We start from the raw sequence: 27985 nt of genomic DNA, 5'->3' as shown, positions 1-27985 counted from the left end.
GAGCATAGTTGGAGATTAAAGGACGACGTTAAAGCGAGTAACTTGGAAATATAAGAGTTGGAAGGATCATTAGCAGGAATATTAAAGTCACCAAGGATGAGAGAGGGGGAGGAAGGATCATGGAAGAAGGCAAGCCCCCTTTTAGTGCAGCTTAGTAAAAGGGCCCCTAAATCTAGACACTGATACGCTACAAAATTTGTCATCAGTGGGAGTTTTATGCTGATACGGCAATATTTAAAATGTCAAGAAAATATTCAGATAGTATATTTGTAAAATTAACATCCAGACTGTAAAACCAAGCAAAGCAATAAATCTAAAGAGAGGCTACTCAGCAGCTAAAAATGTTGTTTATTTGATATTATGGTAAAGCAGAAATGTCAAATTACCCTGTAGGTGGACAATAAAAATGGAAAATTCAGCAATAAACATATGGCATAAATTTGAAGAAACGTACTTCCCTCTCACGCTAATGACAGTCCACAGTAAACATTGATGAGGCCAAACTGATCCATTGGGTAAAGAGGTTTAAAAAAGTAGTCCTTTAACAGGCTAATGGAAGCCTCACATGCCCTAACAAATGCAAGCCACATGAACCAGTATGAGGGGGTAGCAGTAATTGCAAATTTTAGGAAATGACTAGTTGGTAAATCCTAAATGACAATTATATGTGAAGAATACATAAAGTGGTACTTTTCATAACACAACCCTAAATATAAGAACAGACAGGAAATCTGGAAGTGAAACAAGTTATTATCTGGACCTCTTTTCATACAAAAGAAACATCTTCTGGAATCTGGAACAGGGATATATCCAGGGCTTTTTTTTGAGGGGGCACTTGGAGGTACTGAGTGCCGGCACCTTTTCCATTGTCTGCTAAAATTGACTCATGGTCCCCAAGTTTTAATGAAAGAGCTCAGGCTCCACACACCAATTCTGCCTTATCGTAGATTCTGTGACTGATTGCAGGGGGCCTGGCTATTGTGGGGTGGATCCCTCAGTGATCACCCCACCCCTGAAGGGTGGCCTGGCATTTGAGTATCGTCACCTTTTCCATTGTCTGCTAAAATTGACTCATGGTCCCCAAGTTTTAATGAAAGAGCTCAGGCTCCACACACCAATTCTGCCTTATCGTAGATTCTGTGACTGATTGCAGGGGGCCTGGCTATTGTGGGGTGGATCCCTCAGTGATCACCCCACCCCTGAAGGGTGGCCTGGCATTTGAGTATCGTCACCTTTTCCATTGTCTGCTAAAATTGACCCCATGGTCCCCAAGTTTTAATGAAAGAACTCAGGCTCTATACATAAATTCTGCCTTGTCATGGATTCTGTGTTTGGTTGCAGGGGGCCTGGCTATTGTGGGGTGGATCCCTCAGTGATCATCCCACCCCTGAAGGGTGGCCTGGCATTTGAGTACCGACACCTTTTTTGCTAGTAAAAACGCACTGGTTATATCTAAAAGCTAGTAGGAACTAGAATTCGTCTCTAGCCTTGACCTCTTGCTCTTGGGGTATGTGAAAATACTCATGACCCCCTTTTTGTATATTACCCCACCGAGTGTGATTTTTCTAAAATCTGAACATTGATCTTTCTTGCACACAATCCAAACCACGTGCAAATTCTAGCATCGGTTGCGTCCTTGAGACTGGACAAGTCTTTCTTGATTGCACTGGCAGATTCAGGTTTTTGACAGCAAATTAGATTCAAGTAAATGCTCAATGCATGACAATATAGAGAAGGCTCTGAGTTGGGCTCTTTGGATTCAAACAATCCAAGTCAAAAACAATCTGCTAGTTTTCATTGCATCTCCATTTGCAAACAATGTTCCGAAGTCCATATTGCACTTCCTTGGTTTTGTGTATTCCGAAACTGGAAGGGATGCAGGCTGCAGCTTTCAACAGCACAAGGAAGAAGAACTTAAAACAAGGCCTCAGCTGGGATGGCGGGGGTTGGGGTCCCTCGCCAGCTGAAGTAATATTTTTAAAGCCACCGGCAGGAGGAAGCGGACCTCGGCGGGGGTAGGTGACGGCGGTAGGCTGGGGAGGGTTGACTGCGGTAGGCGGGGGAGGATTGACGGCAGTAGGGGGGGTGGCGGCCGGGGGGGCTATAATGTGCCTCCTCACTCTAGCCCCTGCCCCCCCCCTACCGCCGAACCTCAGATACGCCCCTGTTGAGGGATATCTAGAAAGTCAGACTGGTTTGCAGCTCTCCAAGATTGCAATTTGACACCCCTTCTTTATGAAAGGGGAAGTAAGGACTAATTTTGTGAGTAGACTGGACACTGGCCTACTGTATTTGTTTTTAATTATTTATTGAAAATAAAGATTTTGTATGACTGGTAGCGCTATAGAAATGATTTATAGTAGTAGTAGTATCTGGGCTGTTTTAAGGGCTGTGCATTACCATGGTGAAGAGCTAGATTAGATTTCAGGATGGGAGCCTTGCTTTTCAATTCAGCAAGAACCAGGAGGGGAGGGGGAGGAGGGAGGGGAGATCATCTCAGGAATTGTTTATTGGTGACACCCAGTGGCTAAGCTTAGAATCCTCATTAGCCAGGTTCCAGAGAGAACCCAGACTAGGTATTTGCAAATGAAGGTTTTATGATTACAGTATTATAAAACCCAGTGAAGGGAAACTCCAATTCGGCAAGAAACTCAAAGTAACAGGAGGAAACTGCCAAGGCATAAAACAAATCAAGGAGGAGGGGAGGGATATTCAAAACAATTTAACCAGACAGAAGTGGCTCCTGGCCGGTTAAGCCACTTGTGCAGGGCTATCCACTGATATTCAGTGGCACTTAACCAGTTAATTCCACTGAATATCACCATAGACCACTACTGCTATTTTGTGGGCAGTCCGGGGACAGAGTTAGCCCTTATGCATTTAAGTGCCCATATTCAGCACCTAACTGCCTACCTTTAATGCTGATATTGGAATGCATAAAAGTCAGTTTTTATGCGGTGTCACTTTTTTTTTAATTTATAAGAATTCAAATTTACAAGCAATAAAATAACTTGCCAGAAATACAGAGAAAGTAATACACAAGAATTATTTCAATCAGGTAATTCTATTCTCTTCCTTAGACCACAAAATAGGGAGAGTGAAACAAGACAAGGAGATCAATTAAACAATAGTAAACAGAAAAAAACGTGGTATTAACCTGATTATCCCCAGTTATTATTTATCTAAATCATTATTCCACATTAATCTTCTGGTTGGCTTCTTCAAACCCAAAACGGTGTATATTCAATTTATTTAGTTGGAAACATACTTATTAGTTAAAATAATACACCTAATTTCATTTTTTCTCTTTTAAAACCAGAAATTATTTAACAATGCGAACACTTGAGTCTCTAATCCAATTCCCACTGATTAAGGTAATCCCAGTTTCACAGGCTTCACTCCTTTTGAATTAATATTACTAAGTAATAATTTATATTACTAAGAGGAATCATTACAAAGGAAAATAACAAAATGTTCAGGAAATATTTCTGAGGAAATCTTTAGGAGTCATACCCGGAACTCTGGGAAAACAACAATCTCAATATTAATAATCTGTAATAATATTCATTTTGTTCAAATTTCTGGTCTATTGTCATTTTCAAAATCTTAACCGTTTCCTACTACTGTAGAACTTCATTTGCTGTATCAATTTTTCTTTCTCATACGCGGTGTCACTTTATGCATTTTAAGAACATTTTAAGAACATCCTCCAGTTTCTGATATCCTTGGTCGCTCTCCCACTTTCTGTTCTCTGTTGACCTGATATGGCCTGGCATTTAATATGTAGGAATAACCCTAGTGGCGGCTTAAAAAAATTTCACCACCGCTGGCTGAATATCTGTCTCCAAGTATTTTATCATTAAAGCAGAAATGAATGTGTAAGATCTGATTTAACACTATGGGGTCCTTTTTCCAAGCTGCGGTAAAAAGGGCCCTGCACTAGCGGCGGGCCTGTTTTTGCTGCATTCTAAGGCCTTTTTTTTACCGCAGTGGTTAAAAAAGGCTAAAGCTAGCCATGGCCATGCAGTAAGATTGCTCTTACCATGTGGCCATGTGAGGGGGAGCACTTACTGCCACCCACTGAGGTGCCAGTATGGGCTCCTGCGCTATCCCAGCAGTAACTAGGCAGTGCACAAAGCTGCCCGATTACCACCGGGTTAGCGCCGTGCTAAAAATATGGGCCGATTGTCCCTAGCACAGGAAATGTTGCGTGCCAGGGCTGGAACTACCACTGGAACCTGCTTTGGGCCAGATGTAGCTTGAGATTAACGTGTGTTAAGCCCGCATTGGGCTTACCGCCGCTTTGTAAAAGGTTCCCTAAGATAATTAATGATTAGTTACTTTTGTGACTACTGTGTGATGTTTGCTGTTTATCAGCAGTTTCATATGCCCATATGCAAGAACTATTCTGACATGAAGGATTTAAAATCTATCTATCTATCTATCTATCTATCTATCTATCTATCTATCTATCTATCTATCTATCTATCTATCTATCTACCCATCAAAGAACGTATCCATCTATCTATCTATCTGTCTGGCTACCCATCAAAGAACGTATCATAGTAACATAGTAGATGACGGCAGAAAAAGACCTGCACAGTCCATCCAGTCTGCCCAACAAGATAACTCATATGTGCTACTTTTTGTGTATACCCTACTTTGATTTGTACCTGTGCTCTTCAGGGCACAGACAGTATAAGTCTGCCCAGCACTATCCCTGCCTCCCAACCACCAGCCCCGCCTCCCAACCACCGGCTCTGGCACAGAACGTAGAAGTCTGCCCCGCACTATCCCCGCCTCCCAACCACCAGCCCCGCCTCCCGATCTTGACTAAGCTCCTGAGGATCCATTCCTTCAGCACAGGATTCCTTTATGCTTATCCCACGCATGTTTGAATTCCGTTACCGTTTTCATTTCCACCACCTCCTGCAGGAGGGCATTCCAAGCATCCACTACTCTCTCCGTGAAAAAATACTTCCTGACATTTTTCTTGAGTCTGTCCCTCTTCAATCTCATTTCATGTCCTCTCATATCGCCTTTAAGGTCTGTACCTTGATTCACAGGATCATTTATGGAGAACTTTCCGAATACATGCTAGATCTGGGCGATCTACCACCCAGAAAACAGGTCCAGTTTCTCCTGATCCTACCTAAATTTACATTATCCAGTTTGCAGTGGCCTTAAATACAAATCTACCTACGCCTCCAACTTCTCCTTCATAGGCACACAACTATGGAATGCTTTACCAAAATCCTTAAAATCTACTCAGAACTATCTAACTTTTAGAAAATTATTGAAGACCACCCTGTTTAAGAAGGCCTACCTTCCAGACTCAACATAACCTACTTCTTCCTGGTCTCACCAAGATTCATGGACTCTATTACCTTGTATTATCTTTTGCTATCTTTGTTGTTCGTTGATACCTATTTGCCTATTATCTTACTTTTACATAGTTTAATTGTACTTTCTCTGTACTGTAGCCTACCCTACGGTTTGTGTAAGCCACATTGAGTCTGCGATTAGTGGGGAAATGTGGAGTATAAATGTATTAAATAAATAAATAAATAAATAAATAAATCTATCTTATTATTTAACAGTGGTGTCGAAGAGGGCAGTGCGTAAAATATGGAGATCATGGCCCTAGACCAGTTAATGGCCTCTGGTCCGAATGGTCCAGTTGGTCAGACTGCTCCCGTAGTTGTGGAGGTGGAGTGACCTATCAGGAGAGGCACTGCAACAACCCAAAGTAAGTAGGGAAGTTAGAAAGGTAGGATTTTAATGCGGATTATTTATACATTGTTTTCACTCATCTTTCCTGAAGTTGGTCATTTACAGAGGTGTACATTGATCCCACATGGCATGTCATTTCTTTAAACTTATTAAAGCCCATCACTGGGCAAGCTTTATGAATTATGATCCACTGTTGCTATCACAGTGTACAGTACTGAATGTAAGGATATCACATTACAAGGTAAAACGAAATCTGCTCTAATGCATTTGTTACAAATATGTTTGCCAGTGTTACTTATTATCAAAGATACTTTGCTTTGATAAGGACATTCTATTCATTGACTTATCATTTTCCCATGAACTGAAGGTGAAATTGTATTATTCACAGATGTGCAGTTATAGGGTAGCTTCAAGGAGGCATGGCTAAGAATAAGGAGTTCGTATTCAACATCTAAAAAGGAGTAATGTGAACGAACCTTTAAATAAAGGGTCTTCTGTGCAGTGCTACAGAATGATAATTCTTAAACTATATGAATTTACCCATTTGAGGGTAAGAAGTTATTGTTCAGCTGCTGTCTATGGCAGCTCAGTTTCCAGCTTCTAATAGCTACTTCCTGTATTTTTCAGCGCTCCAGGACATCCTCCTGAGAAGGAAACAGGAAATTGTTTAAAGCCAGAAGTTGGCTCCAGCTATGAATGTTATCGATAGCTAATAGACCTAGTGACAACAACTGAAATGGCCAATCTAGTTTACCCAGGGGCCTTTTTATTAAGCGATAATGATGAAGTAATAATGAAGATGTGTCAATAGGATAATTCACATAATTAAGCATAAAACAAAAAAATACCAAAAAAGAAAGATTTTTTCACGGGGTTTTTTTTTGTCTATGATGACTTTTTGTGCGTGCATTAAAATTCTTGGACAATAAGTTGCCGCATCAGTTGAGACTTCCCCTCCCCCCCCTTTTCAATATAGACACCAGAATACTGCCTGGCTTTTTTTTTTTTGTGATTTCACAATTAGAGAGCTGTAATTGTTGATCTGTGTATGATCTTTTTGGTAAATATTGGAATGCCCATAAACACTCATTTCCCCACCCATAACCATGCCCCTTTTTGCCTCTGTGTTCGGCACACATCTTTAGAGAATATACTTAGTGAGCTGTGTGCCTAAATTCTAATTAGTGCTCATTTTTGCTTTTTAAGTGCTGTTAGCAGTGCTCGTTAGCTTGTTAATTTGCGTGCATTGTTATAGAATCCGTGCTGATTTTGATGCGGATCTTTAGAATCCAGGGGTAAGGGGGGAATTGATCAAGTGGCGTTAGGGCTTTAAGTCATGTTATTTGGCTCTTAATGTGCCTTAAATTGCCCTAAAGCCACTTGACTAAAAATACCACAGTGATAATTAAGTCACCGCAGGTTACACAGTAATAAGATGCAAAATATCCCATCCATGGATTCATTGACCAAATTAATTTCATATTTACATGCCTTCTGCTCTCTGGATCCAATTCCATCTGATTGTCAGAAGTTACCCTCATTGAAGTTGATACCATATATTCACTCTAAGTTACGTGCGCCGATTTTGGCACCTAAATCTAAACATACTATGTAGAAGCTGAGGGTAACTGACTAAGTTGCCACTCCACCTCCAGTCGCTCCTAACCTTGTCAATTAGAAGATGGCCAGTTAGATGTGATATCCAGTGGCACTATTTGGTTAAGAGCCACTGAATATTGGTGGCTGGTTTGCTCAGCGGGGTTAAACCCATAAGAACATAAGAATAGCCATACTGGGTCAGACCAATGGTCCATCTAGCCCTGTATCCTGTTTCCAACAGTGGCCAATCCAGGTCACAAGTACCTGGCAGAAACTCAAATAGTAGCAACATTCCATGCTACCAAACTCAGGGCAAGCAGTGGCTTCCCCATGTCTGTCTCAATAGCAGACTATGGACTTTTCCTCTGGGAACGTGTCCAAACTTTTTTTAAACCCAGAAAAGCTAACTGCTGTTACCACATCCTCCGGCAGTGAGTTCCAGAGCTTAAATATTCTTTTAGTGAAAAAATATTTCCTCCTATTTCTTTTAAAAGTATTTCCATGTTCTCATTGAGTGTCCCCTGGTCTTTGTACACCACTCAGGACTTTGTACACCACTATCAGATCTCCCATCATTCATCTCTTTTCCAAGCTGAAGAGCCCTAACCACTTTAGCCTTTCCTCACATAAGAGAAGTTCCATCCCCTTTATCATTCTGGTCACTCTTCTTTGAACCTTTTCTAATTCCACGATATCTTTTTTAAGATATGGTGCCCAGAATTGAACACAATACCCAAGGTAAGGTTGCACTATGCAGCGACACAGAGCCATTCTATTGACCCCAGAACATGCCCACTTTGAATCTGTGCGCATATGAGCGTGCAAGTAGTGGCAATGTAAACTTGACAGTTACACGTGGATATCATTTACATGCATATATGCTATTATTTACACACATACATCTTGCATAATTGTTCCAAAATTACCTCCTAAGAATTTAAGGATGGATAACATAGTACTGCCCACGTATCATGCATTGATTGATATTATATTCTCTGAGTGGTAGAGATGAGTGAAATTAGACATCTTGGATTTCTAAGGGAGTGAAAGGGAGAGTAGATGGCATGGATGGGCAAACTGGCTAGGCCACATGGTCTTTATCTGCCTTCATTTTTCTCTGTTTCTATGTGGTAGGTGTTGGGGTGGGGGATGTTCAGGTCCTAGGAGGTAAGATGATTTCTGCTACCACAGCAATTGCTGCTGACCTATGAGAAGCAGGGGCGTAGCCAGACAACAGAGTTTGGGTGGGCCTAGGCAAGAAGTGGGTGGGCACTAAGTATTCTCCCCCCTCCCCCACCACCAAAAAAAATCTCAGCTGGCGAGAAAATGCTTCTTTCCACCTTGGCAGTCTGCAGCAGGCATATGCTGAAAACTGAGCATGTGTAGGTGCTGGTATCGTGAAGAGTAGCATTTGCATTAGCATCAGGAGGAAGTCTTCAGCTGGCAGAGCTTGGGATCCCCAGTAGATACTGCTAAACACGTGCTACTGTTGGGTGGGCCTGAGCCGTAAATGGGTGGGCCCCGGCCCAGGCCCACCGATGAGAAGCCTTAACAGTCTGCTACAGAGGAGGCACTTGTCAAATTTTAAGGTCTGTTAAAGCTGCCCAGGCCAGCTCAGGCCTCTCTAGGGATGGGGTGGTGGCAAAGAATTAAAAAAAAGGAGAGCAGAATTTGATTACGGTAAAGTTATTACCTAGAGCCTACTTGAGAGAGCAATGCCTTTGTCTGTATTAAACACAATTTTGTTATAGAGTGGGGGTCACCCTATCATTTGTAATCTCACTTGTATGTTTGCATTTTCTGTATTGTTTGTGTGTCATAGGCCGCAGTATGGTGGCAAATTCTGTCAGGGCTCAAGTCGTATTTATCAACTCTGCAATATTCAGCCTTGTGAGCGCAATAGTTTGGACTTCCGTGCTCAGCAGTGTGCAGCATATAACAGCAAGCCGTTCCGCGGATGGTACTATAAATGGAAACCCTATACTAAAGTGGAAGGTAACTTGAGGAAAGCAGTATTTTCGATCACATTCTTACTGACAGTTATGGCGCTTGCCCCTCCTATATTTTTTTTTTCTGAATTGCCAGTTCAGTAGGGTGTTAAATTGTATTATTTTGAGAATGTGTTCAACAGGTTGGGTTGGACACACCCTTACTTTGAAATTTCAGTTTTGCCTCGTCCTGCATTGTTGGGTTTAGATTTGATGACTGTCTTCCAGTAATCTGGGACCCCAGGCAGTAAGAATGGCCTGGGCAGTAGCGTAACCAGGTTGAGGGTGCGGGGGAGCTGATGGCACCGGCGTGTATTTTAAACATGACAGATCGTGTGGAAAAATTGGCGCCTGCGCTGTTGGAAGTCCTTTTTGGGGAGTGGCTGCTACCCTGGCAACCCATCTAGCTACACCTCTGGACCTGGGCCCCCCGGCCACTGCCTGCCGCTTCCCTTCCCACCGCCACAGTGCTGCCCCCTACCACCGAAGCGGCACACTACAGTCCCCTGACCCTCATTGGGCCTTCCCGGTCCTACCTTAAAGGGCCCTGGTGGTATATTGACTTCTTCAGGGGCAGGAAAAAAATCCCACTCTTTCCTGCCCACGACCACTATTCTGCCTAGTGCTGCCGTGTTTTCAAAATGGCTGCTGAGACTTCCCGCGATAGTCTCGACAGCAGGGAGTCTCAGCAACCATTTTGAAAACATGGCAGCACCAGGCAGAATAGCAGCAGTGGGCAGGAAAGAGTGTTGTTCTTTCCTGCTCCTGCAGAGGCCACTAGACCACCAAAACTCTTCAAGGTGGGACTGTGGGGCTGTAGTGTGCAGTGGCGGCAGGCAACCGGGCAAAGCCCCTGGGTCCTCGGGCACTGCACGGTTGCCCAAATGGTCAGTCTGCCCCTGCTGTCTTCAAAGCTCTTTGAAGATAATTCTATAAATGAGCACTTTCTTTTAAGCGTCTGATGCCATGTGGTCAGAGTTTGTTCTATAATGGCATTTGGGCAGCCAGATTCTGTTACAGAATTACTAGCATATCCTAGCATCAGTGCAAATAATATATTTAGCCACCTGCAGTTTCACCAGCCATAGGCATCTAATTATGGCAAGGGCATGCTGAACTTACGTACACCACTTCTGGAACAGTGGAAGTGGAAGCACTATCCATGCTCTACTCATGTGAATGCCCCCTTGCATTTATATGTGCCCTTATAGAATCATGCTTAGGTGATAATGCGGTCATACAGTGACCCACAAAAGTGGCCCAGTTATAGAATTAGGGGTGCAGTCTTTCATTATTCTAAGCTCCTCACTTTATATAACAGATGGTGGCATAAAAAGTCCCACTGGGCCATCCAGGCTGCTCAATTGTTCATGTCCACACTATTGAGAATATATTCTACCTGCAAGTCATAGACCCTTACCATTTGTAAGATATCATTCCTTATCCAAAAAAGTTATTGCCATCAACCTCCTGTACAGATGAGCATGCATGATGCAATATTCACTTCATACCAGTGGCGTAGCCACAGGTGGGCCTGGGTGGGCCGGGGCCCACCCACTTAGGGCTCAGGCCCACCCAACAGTAGCACACGTTTAGTGGTAGCTGTGGGATCCCAAGCTCGGCCAGCTGAAGACTTCCTCCTCCCTAGGCCCACCCAAAATCTGTTGTCTAGCTACGCCCCTGCTTCATACCCAGCATCTCTCTCTCAAAATTAGCTTCCCCCTCCCACCTTCTTGGTCTCTGTTGTCTTTACAGATGGTAATTTCATCACCCCAACTTGCCAAACTGACCCAGTCAATATAAAAAAACCTGCCAGATAAACCATGCATCTGGTAGGCTTGCGGTGTCTCAGATAGATACAGCTCCTGGTCAGTTCCATCATCAAAAGGTTCTTTCCTTTCCATTGCTAACCTTAAAACTCCTTCTTCTTAGCTTATATTCATTTTCAAAAATGACTGTAGATGTTTCTTGAGACATGTAGAACTCACAAATACATTGCTAGAAAATGTCTTTTGTTTCTTGTAAGAATGCATCTATATTTTATCTTTCAGACTTCAGAGTATGAAATGATTCATTAAACAATTGCTTTCAGCTATGCATACACTGGAGGATGAGAGAACTTAATGAAAAGTGATTCTTTTTCTTGTTGTATTTCACAACAAGAAATGTATTTTCATAGAAAACAATTACCTAAAAAAATAGAATACTTCTTTTTGTGAGCGAAGATGGGGGACAGATCGATTGCGGTCATAACAGAATATGGATGAAGAAGTTAAGATCAGCCTGCTTGAATTAGAGTATAAAATTAAATAAACGTGAAAAAAAATTAGAAAATGAGCCTAAGCCCTTGAATTCAATAAATGCTGCCAAAAATTGTGCACGTAAGTTTGGGCATGTGCCTCAATTTGCGTGCATGATTTAATTGAATAGCAAGCTAACTAGTTCTGATAACTAATTATAGTTAATTGCAGTATACGTACATAAATTTAGGCACGGGATCCGTACCTAAATTTTACGCATGAGTTAAAAAAGGAGGCATGGAAATTGGAGGGTCATTGACGGAACGAGACATTACTAAAATTTACACACATTGTTATAGAATATGGGGGATACGTACCTAATTCAGGCATGGAGAGTTGTACCACGTTACAGCTGGTGCAATAGTGACGCCATATTTAAAATTCACCCCCTTAAGATGCTTACATTAGGACTGCTAGTATTGTATTAACACACTTTTACAATAATGGAACTGATTTTGTATCTCATGCACATAGAATGATATGATTGTTATCTCATACTTTATTTTCAGAAGGAGATATATGCAAACTCTACTGCACAGCTGAGGACTTTGGCTTCTTCTTTGCTATGGCCAACAAAGTTGAAGATGGAACTCCCTGCTCCCAGAATAGATATGATGTTTGTATCGATGGACGTTGCGAAGTAAGCTAAATGAATAACTTTGTAGAGGACAACTAGGCAGCACTGTTACCTCTAAGCTGTGTGGGAGTCCTCCAACTGCATTACTGCCAGTGGGGGGTGGTGCTTCAATATTGTCTTTTCAATCGTTAGGGACAGGCATATTCCCTGGAGTCCTGCAGAGACTGCCTGTCCTTCACTACTGAAAATGTGATAGTGCAACAGCACCCCCCACTGGCAGGACCATAGGTGGAGGACTCCCATTCAGCTTAGAGAGTGCTAGGGAGTAAAAGAGGCATTTAGGTGTGTGCATTTAAAAATCACTATGGTTCAATATGCAAATGAAATTATACGTTCATTGGTGACTGGTGAATGTACAACTTCATTATCTGTGTATTTTTAGATTTTTTATGGATGGTATCAGGACATATATATGACTCAACCGCCGGACACTATCCATATAAGAAGAGGCTAGGAGTGGGTGGGGAGAAAAAGGGCTGAAATATTATACAGATAGGGCTGGATTTAGTACGCACTAAACGCTATTCTATAAACAGCACTCGGAGTTGGGCACTATTTATAAAACAGTGTCTGACACCAGGATCCATGCCAAAGTTTTTAGACGTGAAGATTTACACCAACTGAAACCTGGTGTAAATCTCCGTGCCTAAAGTCATTTTACAAATGAAAATACGCAAAAAAGAATGCCATCATTTGGATTCTGCTACTTACATGTAGAAGCAACGATTTTATGATTTATACATGGAAGTAGAGCCACTTATAAGGGGCTAATTTTATAAAACTGATCAAGGAATCAAGCAGCAAAATTCTAACTTTTGACATTTTGAAGTGGTTTTCAATACCTAAGAGGTAAAGCTCAATTCCTCTATCAGATCCTTCTCCAAAGCCCAGGTCCACATCAGACGTTAGATGACATATATGCGACTTAAAGCAGGTATTATGACCTGTGGGAAATTTTCTGGAATATAGATGTATCAACATGCTAAAATATAGCATACAAATATTTATTTATTTGTTACATTTGTATCCCACATTTTCCCACCTATTTGCAGGCTCAATATGGCTTACATAGTACCGTAAAGGTGATCACCAATTCCGGAATGAACAGTTACAAAGTGATGTTGTGGAAGAATGAAGTTCATGTGTAACAGTCCCATTAGGGAATCATAGGGAGGAAGAGTTAGGTTATGTCCAGTACAAGCTTAGGTTTCGTTGTGTTGCAGGGTTCATGCATTTAAGTTGGATCGGTAGCATATGCCTTTTGAACAGGTACGTTTTTAGTGATTTCCGGAAGTTTTGGTGGTCATACGTTGTTTTCACGGCTTTTGGCAATGCGTTCCATAGTTGTATGCTTATGTAGGAAAAGCTGGATGCATAAGTTGATTTATATTTGAGTCCTTTGCAGCTTGGGTAGTGGAGGTTTAGGTATGTTCGTGTTGATCTTGTTGTGTTTCTGGTTGGTAGGTCTATGAGGTCTGTCATGTATCCTGGGGCTTCGCCGTAGATGATTTTATGAACCAGGGTGCAGATTTTGAACGCAATACATTCTTTGATTGGGAGCCAGTGCAGTTTTATACTTTGATGACCCACCCAAATTATGCCCAGAAAATGCTTCCTTGAATTCTTGGCATGTTGCAAGTGCATATATATTATTAGGATTTATTTTCTGCCTTTTTGAACGAATTCACTCAAGACAGTGTATAGCAAGAATTAGTCAAACATAAGCAATAGAGAATTGTAGCAGTACAATTATTCAAACAACGATACAAAGTATGGCATACAACACAATGTCAACACAATATGTGATCAAACATTTTGATAGACAACATAGTATATAAGCAAAGATGGAACACATAGATAGATAAGACAGAGTAAGAGGAGTTAGAAAATAAGGGGACTAAGTTGAAGAAAGTTGCACATGAGGACAGAATGGTGCTCGAAAATTATCTTAGCTAGGATTGGAGTGGATAAACATGCCCTGCTATTGTATGTGGAGCCGGTGTGCGTGTCTGTAAGTAACAACTTTTCTAAAATCACTACTTCTGTGTATGTATTTATACCTGTATGTCTGGTATTTAAACGTGTAAACGGTGCATACTGCTTCTAAAATTGCCTCCTAAACCTTTTTAGCAATGTGAAGTTACTGTACTCTACCTTATGAGGCTGCGTTGCAAGTTACATTGAAGACGTCTCCCATCTTAGGTTACTAGTGTTTCATTTTTGATTGCAGCTGGTTGGTTGTGACCATGTGCTTGGCTCCACAGCTGTTTGGGATGCTTGTGGAGTCTGCCAAGGGGATAACTCAACATGCAAGTTTCATAAAGGGCAATACCTGAATCAGCACAAATCTAACGGTAAGAAAAAAGATTAGGATCGCAAGGGTAGATCATCGGGTTCATGTTGGAATCAGAGCAAACCTTAAATGACCTCCATACTTTAATCGGAGCTTAGATGGATGTAACCTGGCTGTTGCAGCAGGTAGAAATCTGGCCACCTTGTTGGGTGGACTGGAAGGCCCATAAATGCCTTTATCTTCTGTCACTTATTTATTTACTATGTTACTATGAATCATAAGAGTCAACTTTTCAGAAGGGTTGGAGGTGCTCATCACAAACCACACTTCTTTGGACAAAGTGAAGACTTTTGCTCAATATTGGGGGTGCTCGAGTACCCACAGCACCCACAAAGCTGGCACTTATGGTATGAATATTGGCATCTATAGCTCAAGTCCCGACTTTACAAAGCCTGGGATATGCAAGTATTAGACCCAAATGCATGCAAATGGAAAGGGGGTGTGACCAGGGCATGTTTTGAGTAGGATAAGGGCATGGTAAGTTCATAGATATTTACCCCCTCATTCTATAAAGGTCGACAAAAATTGCGAATGCAAATGTAAGCGTATTACTGATTTTCACATGCAATTTAATAGAATAACGAGCCAATTAGTGCCAGTAATTGGCTTTTTTAACAAGCAGTTATTGGCACAAATTAGATTTAATTGGGTCTAATGCACATAAGATTAGGTGCATGGAAATGGGAGCATGGAAATGGGAGGGTCATTGGCATTTCGGGGCAGAATGGTTTTGAGTTACGTCATCACATAATATGGATTCTCCACACATAAATTTAGGCATGGGCATTTACACCTGTTGGTGCAAATGGCCATGCCTAAATTTACGTGCGACCTCTCCACTTAAGTGTTTATTCTATAACCTGCACCAAACCGTGTCTCAGTTCAGTGACCTATCTAAAATGGTGCTAACTATTTTCTCTTTTAGGATATTACCCGGTAGTCACCATCCCCGCAGGCGCACGTAGCATTAACATCCGAGAGCTGCACATCTCTACCAGCTATCTTGCCGTTTGTAATCTGAATAAAAAATATTATCTAACGGGAGACTGGACCATCGGTTGGCCTGGGAAGTTTTCCTTTGCTGGGGCAGTGTTTGACTACCGGCGCTCTTTTAACCACCCTGAAAGCCTATATTCAATGGGGCCAACTAATGAGACGCTGGTCATTGAGGTAAGCTGTCATCTACTTATTGAGTAATAGCTGTTTAGCTTGCTAGCGGAAAAGTTATTAAGAGCACAATTCACCCTATATCATATTGTCTGTAGGGCAAACAGCAGAAAATATTCAGTTGTCTGTGGATAGTATGGATGTGCATTTGAATCATTAATGTGCCTTAAATTTAGTGCACACAAAATCAATTTAGCATGCATTAAAGAGTTCTTCTACTAAAGGAATTTAAGAACCTAGGGGGAGATTCTATATATGGTGCCTGAAAAATTGGCTCTGAAATCCGATTAAATGTGTTTCTATAATCGGTGTCTTGATTTAGGTGCCGATTATAGAATACACTTATTTGATATTTCAGCGCCTAAATCTACATGAATCCATTTACACCGAGGAAACTGTGACGTAAATCCCAGCGCATAGATTTAGGTGCACCAGGCCATATTCTGTACCTAGGCGTTTACAGGCGTTTACATTTCAGAACGCCCATGAAACACCCATTTGCTCACCCATAACCATGCCCATTTTTCCCTGAGCACATTAGAAGTTTGGCGCACATCGTTACAGAGTACACGTAGCGATTTGTGCCCCTAAATTCTAATCAGTGCCAATTAGTGCTCATTATTGCTTAAGTGCTGTTATCGGCGCTCATTAGCTTGTTAAATTACGTGCATTGTCATAGAATCCACACTGATTTTGGCGCCAATCTCTAGGCGCACTGTATAGAATCCAGGGGCTAATGTGCGGTAATGTACGGAAACAGGCAACCATGCAACCACATTAAGGGGTTTTACAATAGTTTGCTTGTTTCCATGTGTTAAACTGTGCATTAGTCAGCGCAATTCACTTACCATATGCTAAACAGGAGGTGGAAAATATTTCTGCATTAACTGGGAGTAGGGTTACCATATTTTGTCCACCCAAAAGGAGGACACATGCCCCGCCCCACCACAACTCCGCCCCGCCCCTTTCACGGCCTCGCTCCACCCCTGTCACATTTTCCCCTCCCCACTGTCACACACCCCGTCACCCCTCCCTCCCCATAACCCCCCTCCCCTTACTGACCTGATGGTCTAGTGACCTCTTTGGGGCAGGAAAGAATCCCCTCTTTCCTGCCCGGAGCGCTGCCCTGCATGCATCCTTCCTGTTGCTGATCTCGGCGCTGATTCAAAATGGCCGCCGAGAGTTGAAGTCTCGCGAGGTCACGTCAACTCTCGACGGCCATTTTGATTCGGCGCCGAGATCAGCAACAGTAAGGATGCATGCAGGGCAGCGCTCAGGGCAGGAAAGAGGGGGCTCTTTCCTGCCCCGAAGGCGGAAGAGGTCACTAGACCACCAGGGCAGTAGTAACTAAGAGGCGTGGAGGCTAGCAATCTGCCTATTTGTCCGGATTTCTGGACAAACGGGACATGACCGGGTAAATCCGGACATACGGTAACCCTAACTGGGAGCAGGTACTATGTGTTAATGTGAATGTTAAATGCACAACCTGCAATAAAAAAAAATAACGGGAATGCCCCTTTTTTATACAGTGTTAGTGTTGGGTTTGCTTCACATTAAAATCCTGTGTTACCAGCGTATGAAACCCAAGACTGAACTCATTTTAGAAAGGCCCCTAATCTGCACCTTAACAGGCCTAAAGTTGATTAACACACATTAAAAAGTTCTAACATGTTAAAAAACATTTATTGACAAAAATATGTGTAAATGAACTGAAATAAATGTCTGAAAATTGCAGGAAAAATCTGAAAATATCTCAAAAATTAACTGTGGGCATCGCTAATAAATAGCATGATATTTTGAGGAGTGAGTGGGATGAAAGAGAGGGATGAAGGTGGATGCATGGAAAAGCCTGCCAGAGTAGATTAATATCGTAAAAAGAACAGAATTTGAGAATGCTATAGTAGTTTAAGGCAGTGCCGTAGCGAGGGTGCCTGACACCCGGGGCGGGTCGCCGCTGCGTACCCCCCCCCGAAACGCACCCTATCTTTCAGCGGGGGGCAGGCGGGAGGGCCGATCCACCCCCAGTGCACGTCACTGGGAGCTGCGTCGGCTCTGCTGCTTCCCTGCTTTCTCAGGGAACCAGCGAGCAGACACCCCCCCAGCGTGTGCACCCGGGGCGGACCGCCCCACCGCCCCCCCTTCCTACGCCACTGGTTTAAGGCCTCCATTTTTCAAACCGTTTTGATGTGTTACCAAGAAAACTAAGCTATTAGGTACAACAGATCCTTAGCAATGAAGAAGTAAAGAGAAAGCCAAAGGCTGGCTATGGTCTATGACATTGCAACAGGAAACAAACTAGAGTGCACTAAAAGAGGTGAACTTATTAACGTAACGACCGATATTCAGCCAGCAGCGGTCAGCGTTTTTTAAATGCTGATCGGCACTGCTTAGATTAGCCCATAGTATTTTATTTATTTATAGCATTTATATCCCACATTTTTCCACCCTTTGGCAGGCTCAATGTGGCTTACATCATTCTAGCAACAAACATTCAGACACATTTCAGTTGAAGAGGTTGGTGAGTAATTACAGAGGGGAAGAAAAGAGAAAGGGTAGTAGAGTTCAATACGTCCGTATGATAGTTACAGTTCAGGAGTTATTGATGCAATGCAAGACTTTAGCATAAGCTTTTCCAATAAGGTGGTCATCAGAGATATTCTGAAAGCCGGATGATCGTAAGTAGTTTTTACTGATTTAGGTAATCCATTCCACAAACGAGGGCTAATATAGGGAAAGGTGGATGTGTAACTGGTTTTAGACTTGAGGCCAAAACATGTTGGGTAGTGGAGATTTAAATACGAACGAGATGATCTGTGAGAATTCCTGGGTGGTAAGTTGATAAGGTTATCCATATAAGCTGGAGCTTCGCCATAGAGGATTTTATGCACCAGGGTGCAAATTTTAAAAGTTATACGATCCTTGGCAGGTAGCCAGTGCGGTTTCTCACGTAATGGTCTGGAACTTTCGAACCTTGATTTACCGTAGATCAGTCTTGCAGCTGTATTCTGCCATATTTAGTGCCAGGCCATGTTTGGGCACCAGTATTGAATACTGGGGGTTAAATGTGATGGGGATAACTGCCAGAGCCTATATGGGTCCCGGCTGATATTCAGCCAGGGCCCAAGTAAGACAGTTATGCAGGCCCTGGCTGAATATTTGCTGGGACCGGCATAACTATATTTTAACTAGAAAGTATCCCCAATCCTCACCTGGCCCCCCAAAATAGCCCACTCCTTCCTACCTCCCTAGCTCGTTGGACTCAAAGCCTTCCAATCCCCCCCCCCCCTCTGGAATAAGCCCCCCAATCCCAACTCCTCCCGAGGTCTAGGTAGTTCCCCCCAGGCCTACCTGTATCCCTGGTGATTGTAGTGGGGGTGTTGGGAGGGAGGGACAAAGCTCCCTTGCTCCTGCCCTTTGTGGCTACCGGCTGCAAATGACTACCGTGACCTCTCATGGCAGCTTGCAGCAGGGGCGTATCTGCGTGGGGCCACAGGGGCCTGGGCCTCTGCAGATTTTGCCCCGGACCCCCCTACCGCCGTTAACCCTCCCTCCCTCGCCTACCGCCGTCACCTACCCCGAGGTCCGCTTCCTCCGGCTTTTTAAAATATTGCTTCAGCTGGCGGGGGACCCCACACCCCCCGCCAGCCCAGCCGCGATCTTAACTTTTTTATCCTCGTCTTGCAGCGCGCTGTGAAAGCTACATGCATCTTTAGATCCAGTTGGATGGAGTCTGACGTCGCAGCACGTTGACGTTACAATGTGCTGCGACGTCAGACTCCATCCAACTGGATCTAAAGATGCATGCAGCTTTCACAGCACGCTGCACGACGAGTCGAGGATGAAAGTTAAAGATCGCGGCTGGGCTGGCGGGGGGTTGGGGGTCCCCCGCCAGCTGAAGCAATATTTTAAAAAGCCGGAGGAAGCGGACCTCGGGGTAGGTGACTGCGGTAGGCGGGGGAGGGAGGGAGTGTTAACGGTGGTAGGGGGGGTTGACAGCGGTGGGGGGGGCTATAATGTGCCCCCTCACTCAAGCCCCTGCCCCCCCTACCGCCGAACCTCAGATACGCCCCTGGCTTGCAGTACTTGGGTAGTACATGCAAGCTGCTTAGACAGGGATAGTTTGCATCCTTTACTCTGCTCTCCCCTTAAACACTCCTGACTTTCATAGTAAAATAGTAAATGACGGCAGATAAAGACCTGTATGGCCCATCCAGTCTGCCCAACAAGATAACTCATTTTAAATGGTATGTGATACTTTATTTTTATACCCGAGTTTGATTTGTCCTTGCCTTTCTCAGAGCACAGACCGTAGAAGTCTGCCCAATACTGTTCTTGTACTAAGTTCTGAAGCTAACATCGAAGCCCCTTAAAATTTACACTCCAGCCCATCCCTATCTATTCAGTCACGATCAGGGCATAGACCGTAGAAGTCTGCCTAGCTCCTGTTTTGTTTTCAATTACCAGTGTCACCACCCAAACTCCACTAAGATTCCACGGAACCATTCCTTCTAAACAGGATTCCTTTATGTTTATCCCACGCATGTTTGAATTCCATTACCATTTTCATCTCCACCACCTCCCGCGGGAGGGCATTCCACATATCCACCACCCTCTCCGTGAAAAAATACTTCCTGACATTAGTCCTGAGCCTGCCCCCCCTTCAACCTCAATTCATGTCCTCAAGTTCTACCGCCTTCCCATCTCCGGAAAAGGTTCGTTTGCGGATTCTTTCACTGTTGTTGAATCCTGTCTTTTGGGATTCCCTAAATGTCCTGTTTGAGTAGTATTCTCAAGGATACTCCACACTGAACCATGCACTCCTGGGCGACTGTTGGGTTTTATCCCCATTTTAGTTGAAAAGCTGCTCTATCTCCTTTTTTAAATGTTATTGTTGCACAGGTCCAATTTTATGCAGCGAGACCTAGTTACTAATAACCCAGGTTAACAGTAAATTAAAAAAAAAAAGGTCTTAATGGTAGCCCTTGTTGATAACTCCTCCCCTAAATTGTCCATCATATTGTATGTTTCTTTTGGCCTAGACAGCTCTCACTCCTGTTTCAGATTGAGTGAGAAAGCATCTTAGCAGGGAGTGGAACCAGTGACCTTTTAGTTTAGAGTGGGCAACCACAGTCCTTGAAGGCCACAACCCAGTTGGGTTTTCAAGATTTCTAAAATGAACGTGCATGAGATTGATTTGCATGTGCTGCTTCCATTGTATGCAGATAGATCTCTTGCATATTCATTATGGAAATCATGAAAACCCAACTGGGCTGTGGCCTTCGAGGACTGTGGTTGCCCACCCCTGGTCTAGAGACAGTATCTGTGCCAGTCAGCCAATTGGAAACCCTTTTGTTGTGTAGATTATCTATTCTTGGCTGTAGTTACCTCTCTCCACTAGGAGGTGTTTATCATACTTGTTTTTGTTCAAACTGTTAATTATTTGAGTTCTTAGGAACAGCAAAGCAACTGGAGAAGCCTCAAGCACACACCCTTCTGCGAAGATTAAAACAAGAGGCAGGAGATCAATTGAAAAGGGCTATTATAGCATTAGTTCTTAATAAGGTGTTTGATAATCAGCAGCCAAAGTGTCAACCTGGTATTAACAGAAACACAACTAATACACCTAAAATTGGAACATTAGTGACAGTCAATTACTGTCTGGCAGGCATGATCGAACCCACTGGAGAGAGAAATTGTCCTGCAGCTGCTTTCTTTATAAAGCATTCCTTTTTTTCCATCTCACAGATAGACTGCAGAGAATACCTTCTCCTGCTTTAGACTTAGCCTGGCCTCAGAATGACATCCTATAGTATATCTCCTATCAAACTGAGCTCTCTTTTTCATCAAGCACTGCCATTTCCTCCCCTCACCCTCCCCACTGACAGTTTGAACTTCGTGGGTGTGGCTTGGATCTCTTTCAGGGAGAGAAAACTAACAACTTATAGCAGCAGCTTCAGAGAGCATTTTCCATCTCACAGATAGGCTGCAGAGAATACCTTCTCCTGCTTTAGACTTAGTCCCGCCCACCCCTAGAGTGACATGTCGTATATAACCTCCCTATCAACCCACTCATTACTTTTACATCACCCATTCTATTCTTCTATCACCTACTCCAACCAGAGTTACACCTAATCACACTGACCACCCTTCAACATCTTCAGTCCTTCTGTGACTGTTCTCTTGTGCTTGACTGCTTAAATATTTTTAATTTAAATGCTTTACTTTTTGTCTATTAGATTGTAAGCTCTTTGAGCAGGGACTGTCTTTCTTCTGTGTTTGTACAGCGCTGCGTACACTTTGTAGCGCTCTAGAAATGTTAAATAGTAGTAGTAGTAGTAGTAGTAAAGCATTCCTTGAAAGATCCAAGTTCTCTTTTTCACGTGGAGATAATGCCTTCGACACTCTGGGCATCTTCTTGAGATAATTGTTATATATGCTCTGTTCTGGTTCAGGATATGTAAATATCAGCACATGCAGTTATTTCAGTGGGAAAGGCAGTATCACAGTTTAGATTTTGCTGTACTGTGTTTTAGAAATGCTAATTACATAATTAGGCTTGGCTATAATGGACACTGACGTGTAATTAACTTCACAGTATAAAATATGTAGGAAATATTTATCTGACCATGCAACATTTTTATTCCTTGATTGTCACTCTTATATTTAATTACAGATATTATGTTCATCAATGGTGAAGCTGCTGATACAATACTCTATTAAATTACAAAGCAACTTGTAGGCAATTTTAGCTAAATCTTATAATTAAGTGAAAAATGTATCTTTGCTTATTTTCATAAAACTTTTACAGAGTTGCCTTTTATTGTCAAGACTATATAGGGCCATGTTCAATATAGATTTTTTTTCCTTAGGCACAGAATGGGAAAAGTCCATTTTACTAAGGCCCCTAACCTCTTATAGTATCATCTGCTGAATGGCACTACAATTTTCTGTGATTATGGTAACCTTCCACTATACCTACCGTAGTTCTTTCAAAAGAAAACTGTTTTGGTCCAGAAGGTTGAGTGATGCAACTGGGGTAAAGGTCCCCTGGTGTTCCGTGAAATGCATTACATCTTACAGGACACGCGGAGGGGCATAATTGAACGAAAACGTCTATCTCCATGGGCGTTTATCTCCGAGAACGGGTCCGACAATTTGTGAGCTGGGCATTTTTGTTTTTCAGTGATAATGGAAAATGAAAGCGCCCAGCTCAAAAACAAATAAATCCAAGGCATTTGTTCGTGGGAGGGGCCAGGATTCGTAGTGCACTGGTCCCCCTCACATGCCAGGACACCAACCGGGCACCCTAGGGGGCACTTTTACAAAAACAACAAAAAAAGGTAAAAGAGCTCCCAGGTGCATAGCACCCTTCCCTTGTGTGTCGAGCCCCCCAAATCCCCCTCAAAACCCACTGCCCACAAGTCTACACCATTACTATAGCCCTAAGGGGTGAAGGGGGGCACCTACATGTGGGTACAGTGGGTTTGGGGGGGTTGGACGACTAAGCATTAAGCAGCACAATTGTAACAGGTAGGGGGGATGGGCCTGGGTCCACCTGCCTGAAGTCCACTGCACCCCCTAACAGCTGCTCCAGGGACCTGCATACTGCTGCCAGGGAGGTGGGTATGACATTTGAGGGTGAAAATAAAAAGTTTGTGAAACATCATTTTTTTTGGTGGAGGGGGTTAGTGACCACTGGGGGAGTCAGGGGAGGTCATCCCCGATTCCTTCTGGGGTAATCTGGTCATTTAGGGCACTTTTGGAGCCTTATTCGTGAATAACAGGGTCCAGGAAAGTGCCCTAAATTCTAGCTACAAACGCATACTTTTTTTCCATTATTGGCAAAAGGCGCCCATCTCTCCTCGGCCGATAACCACGCCCCAGTTCCACCTTCGCCACGTCTCCGACACGCCCCCGTCAACTTTGTACGCTTCCGCGATGGAGTGCAGTTGAAAACGTCCAAAATACCGATTTATTCGTTTTTGTGAGATAAACGTCTATCTCCCGATTTGGGTCGAAATCTAGGCGTTTTTCTCTTTCAATTATAAGGTGGATAGGAAGGCAAATCTTTCCACTTGTTGACATGTTAAAAGGCCACAGTGTGCGTACGGTACGTAAATGGGGGTAAATGTATAAGTATATTTTTTAACAAGTAAAACATACTTTAAACATACATAAAGGACTAGATTCTATATATCATGCCGAAAACATTGGTGCTGAACGAAACACACCTAGGCATATTCTATAAAGTATGCTGAAATGTAGGTGTACATTATAGAATAAGCCTAAATTTCCGCTTGGTTTATGGAACCTGACAAGTGCCCATCCGTGTGACTAAACGTAATCATGGCCAGATACGCCAAGTAAAACTTGGTGTAAATGGCGACACCTAAATTACGTGCAGACGTGCTCCTTATTAAACTATGCAACCTAGAATTTACGTGCATCAAGTTACAGAATACACTTAGACAGTTCTGTGCGTAAATTCTTATTAATGCCAATTAGTGTCAATAATTGCTTGTCAATTGGCAATTATTGGCGCTGATTGGCTTGTTAACTAATTAAGTTGCACACACAAATCCAGAATACGACTGGATTTGCTCACGCAACTTAAGCTGCACTGTATAGAATCCATGGAAAAAGGATCCTGCTTGGTTAAATCCCATGAGTGACCCAGCATCTGATATTCTGCGACACTTAACCAATTAGTGCTGCTGAATATCCCCTGGTCCGCCCCTAACTGGTTAGGTTAGGGGCGGAGCATGGACAGAGCGCCTACTTAGCCTGTGCTAGTGTAAGTGCGTGTTGTTGATGTGCGCAGGTCCATTTTTCAGCGCGCCTGCAAAAAAGGCCTTTATTTAAAGCCGAAAATGGACATGCTGCAAAATAAAAATTGGCGCATATCCATTGTGGGTCTGAGACCTTACCGCCACCCATTGACTTAGCGGTAAGGTCTCATGCATTAACCGGGCTGTAATTGTCAATGCACATATGCTGCCAATTACCGCCTGGTTAGTGCCGCACGCCAGAAAATAAAAAATATTTTCCGGCACGCATATCGGACGCACATAAAAATTACAATTACCACCCGGGGCACGCGGTAGCCGGGCGGCAGTTCTATTTGACGCAAGTTGTATACACATAGGCGTCTATGAACCGTAGTAAAAGGGCCCTTTATGTGCTAAAGTAACCAGGCACTGTCTGAATATTGACCGGTGCCCGGTTAACTTTTGGGTGTCCGTTGATACCCGGATATTCAATGTTGGGGGCTGCTCCAGCTCTGGCTTTGAATATTCCAGGTCAGTTCAGTCCGCAGCTGTGAGCGGCTCTAACCCTGCATACCAGGCCCCATATGTCTAAATACATGCATGCATATAATTACGCTCATTCAGCCTCACTTTAGATAGGGAAATTTGAATCAAGACGCCTTTTTTAAAATATAAGCAGAAACAACCTAAAATATCAACAGAGGTGACTAGGCAATATATGCAACTAAATGTCAGTACTTAAATGTGTAACTAGACATATAAATGCTGACACTTAGATGTGTATGCTTGCCATTTTGGAAACCTACACGTTAAAGTGCTTCCAATTAAGTACACAGCCCACAGTCATTAAGCGCAATTGATTTTGGGCAGGAAAAAATTAATAGGGGGGTCAATATTCAGCTGGCGGTGGTCAGTGTTTTGTTTGGCCGCCACTGGTAGTATCCTTGGATATTCAACGCCAGGTAATGTGTGGGCACTGGCATTGAATATACTGTTATATGTAGCGGGATAACACTTTGGGCCCTGTGTGCTAAGGTGCACTTAGGAATTAAGGGCATCTACATGATTAGAGTGCGGTAAAAACACTAACGCGCCTCAGTAAACAGGGCCCCCTATTTGGTTAAGTGCAATAATCAGAACTTACCCGGATAATGATAAGACTGTGTTATTTATCCGGTTAACATATTTGATTAAGGGAAGGGGAATGGGACTTATATACTGCCTTTCTGTGGTTTTTCCAACTACATTCAAAGCAGTTTACATATTATATACAGGTACTTATTTGTACCTGGGACAATGGAGGGTTAAGTGACTTGCCCAGAGTCACAAGGAGCTGTAGTGGGAATCGAACCCAGTTCCCCAGGATCAGAGTCCGCTGCACTAACCACTAGGCTACTCCTGAATATTAGCACTTGACTAGATAAGTGCCAGCTCTGCCCCTGGATTGCCTGTAAAATAGCCAGTTTCATCCTAGATGCTAACCAGGTATATTCAGCGGCATTCCATTGCAATGAAAGATGAAACTGCTGACAGTTCCAGTGGTCATAGTTCCAATGAGCCTATGTAACAGCCATCAGAAACAAATAGGTTGAGGGTCGAAAATTCCCCTCAACAGGAAAACAAGCACGTAAGGAAGCACTTAAGAAATGGGAATATCGTTTCTGAGGTCTCAGAAGCCTTTATACTAAGATGAGAGCACTGAGGAAAACTGAGGCGAATCTCCAACTAAGTCGATGTATACTAAACTCAGAAAGATGAAGAAGGTATGCCTACTAGACAGCAAACCTATCCCATTAGAAACAGAACACTTCCCAAGGGAACTTTCTGAATTGCCTTCGTGATCTGAGGAGCCAGAGTCAGGTGCAGAATTACCACAGGATCTGGATGATCCCTCCGCTGTGAGGATTTTCCACCATGATGAGCTGCCAGCGCTTATTTCAGATGCCCTTTTTATTGAAGAGCCTGACAGTGGCACGGCCTCCTCTGTGAATCCTAGGATGGCTAGTACCAAAAAGCCTGCTCGAGCCTTTCCTTTGCATGACTCCATCCAAGAGTTTATTTCCGCTCAGTGGGCTGACCCCGAGGGACCTTTGAAAGTTTCCAGGGCTATGGGGCAATTATACCCTCTGCGTGAGGAGCATTTGGCTCGCTTTGCAATGCCTAAAGTAGATGCCCTAGTCACTGCGGTGACAAAGAGAACTACCCTCCCTGTGGAAGGAGGAGTTGCCCTGAAGGATATACAAGACCGTAGGCTGGAAGCAGCACTTAATCACCTAATCACAACCTAATCACAACGCCTCTACTCAGGAAATCTAGACTACCCCAACTTGACATTTTGTCTTTTAGATTGTAAGCTCTTCTGAGCAGGGACCGTCCTTAGTTATTAACTTGTACAGCGCTGCGTAACCCTAGTAGCGCTCTAGAAATGTTAAGTAGTAGTAGTAGTAAAAGCCAGAAAGACTGTGGAGACACTTTCAGAAAAAATGCCAGGAAGCTAATGCAAAAAAACCTTGATCATCCAGGCTGTGCGGGCACGAGGCTGGAGGATGGGATGCAGAAGAGACCTGCTTTCCCCGTTACATGGGATGAGGGTCAGACACAGAGAGTGAAACTGGAGCATAGACCATGGGAATGAATAGAGGGTTGCAATCATTGCAAGCATGTTAGGACATCCAGAGTGCCAGAAACAGTTGTTTCCAGGCTGACGGAAAGAGTTAGAGTGGGAAGCCTGACAAGGGAGCTTCGCACTCTAGGTGAGCGGTAGGTACCATAGGAAGAAGCAAAGTAGAAGGCCCAGAAGAACAGTCCTAGGGACTAATAGGGCAGACTTGTTCCCAAACAGAAAGCAAACGAACCATGGGGACATGTGAAGGACTTATTCCAGGGTCCCCATGATCCGACACCATGAAGAAGCTAGAGTCCCCCAGGAGATCCCATGTGAAAAAGAGGCATGGGTGTTAAATGGGTGGTGGAGGCCATGTAATCAACAAACTGGGGGCCATTGATGGACCCAGTGCTCTGTTGGCAAGAGCGACTAGAGTATCCTTACCCCATAGGGGAAGAAATGCCCCAGTTAGGCGAGTATCTAACAGGAGCCCAATGATTTCGAAGTAGGAGATGGGAAGCAGACGGAGCTGGGGGTAGTGAAACATGAATCCCCCTAAGTTCAGCACCCAAAAAGTGCTCCATATGGACTATCAAGCAACAGTCGTCGACATGCTCTGCATAATCAAATGGGTAAAGAAAAGGACCCACAGTCAGCACAGAGGAGCTGTGAAGAACACAAGACACAAGGTGAAGTTCCTGGGATTGGACACGAAACCAAAAGGCAGCAAGTGGTACAGAAGGTAGAATATCCCCCAGTTGAAATGAAAGAGACTGCCCATAGATAAATATCCAGCCAGTGCAGAGTGCAGAGCCAATGACTGTCCAGAAGCATG

The 27985-nt window shown here is 43.4% G+C and overlaps 1 protein-coding gene across 1 annotated transcript in view; it reads left to right on the top strand.

Annotated features, from left to right (window-relative positions):
- The window catches only part of ADAMTS18 (ADAM metallopeptidase with thrombospondin type 1 motif 18), a 103481-nt gene that overhangs the window by 46561 nt on the left and 28935 nt on the right, over nt 1–27985 (top strand). The window contains 5 exon segments of the mRNA XM_030202636.1: nt 5601–5749; nt 9155–9327; nt 12130–12260; nt 14488–14611; nt 15536–15780. Of these exon segments, the coding sequence (XP_030058496.1) occupies nt 5601–5749; nt 9155–9327; nt 12130–12260; nt 14488–14611; nt 15536–15780 (822 nt within the window).

This window comes from Microcaecilia unicolor, chromosome 5, assembly GCF_901765095.1.
Source record: "Microcaecilia unicolor chromosome 5, aMicUni1.1, whole genome shotgun sequence".
In the NCBI taxonomy this organism is placed as follows: Eukaryota; Metazoa; Chordata; class Amphibia; order Gymnophiona; family Siphonopidae; genus Microcaecilia; species Microcaecilia unicolor.
Note: the sequence above shows the minus strand (reverse complement) of the source record. Positions and strands in the feature narration are given on the sequence as shown.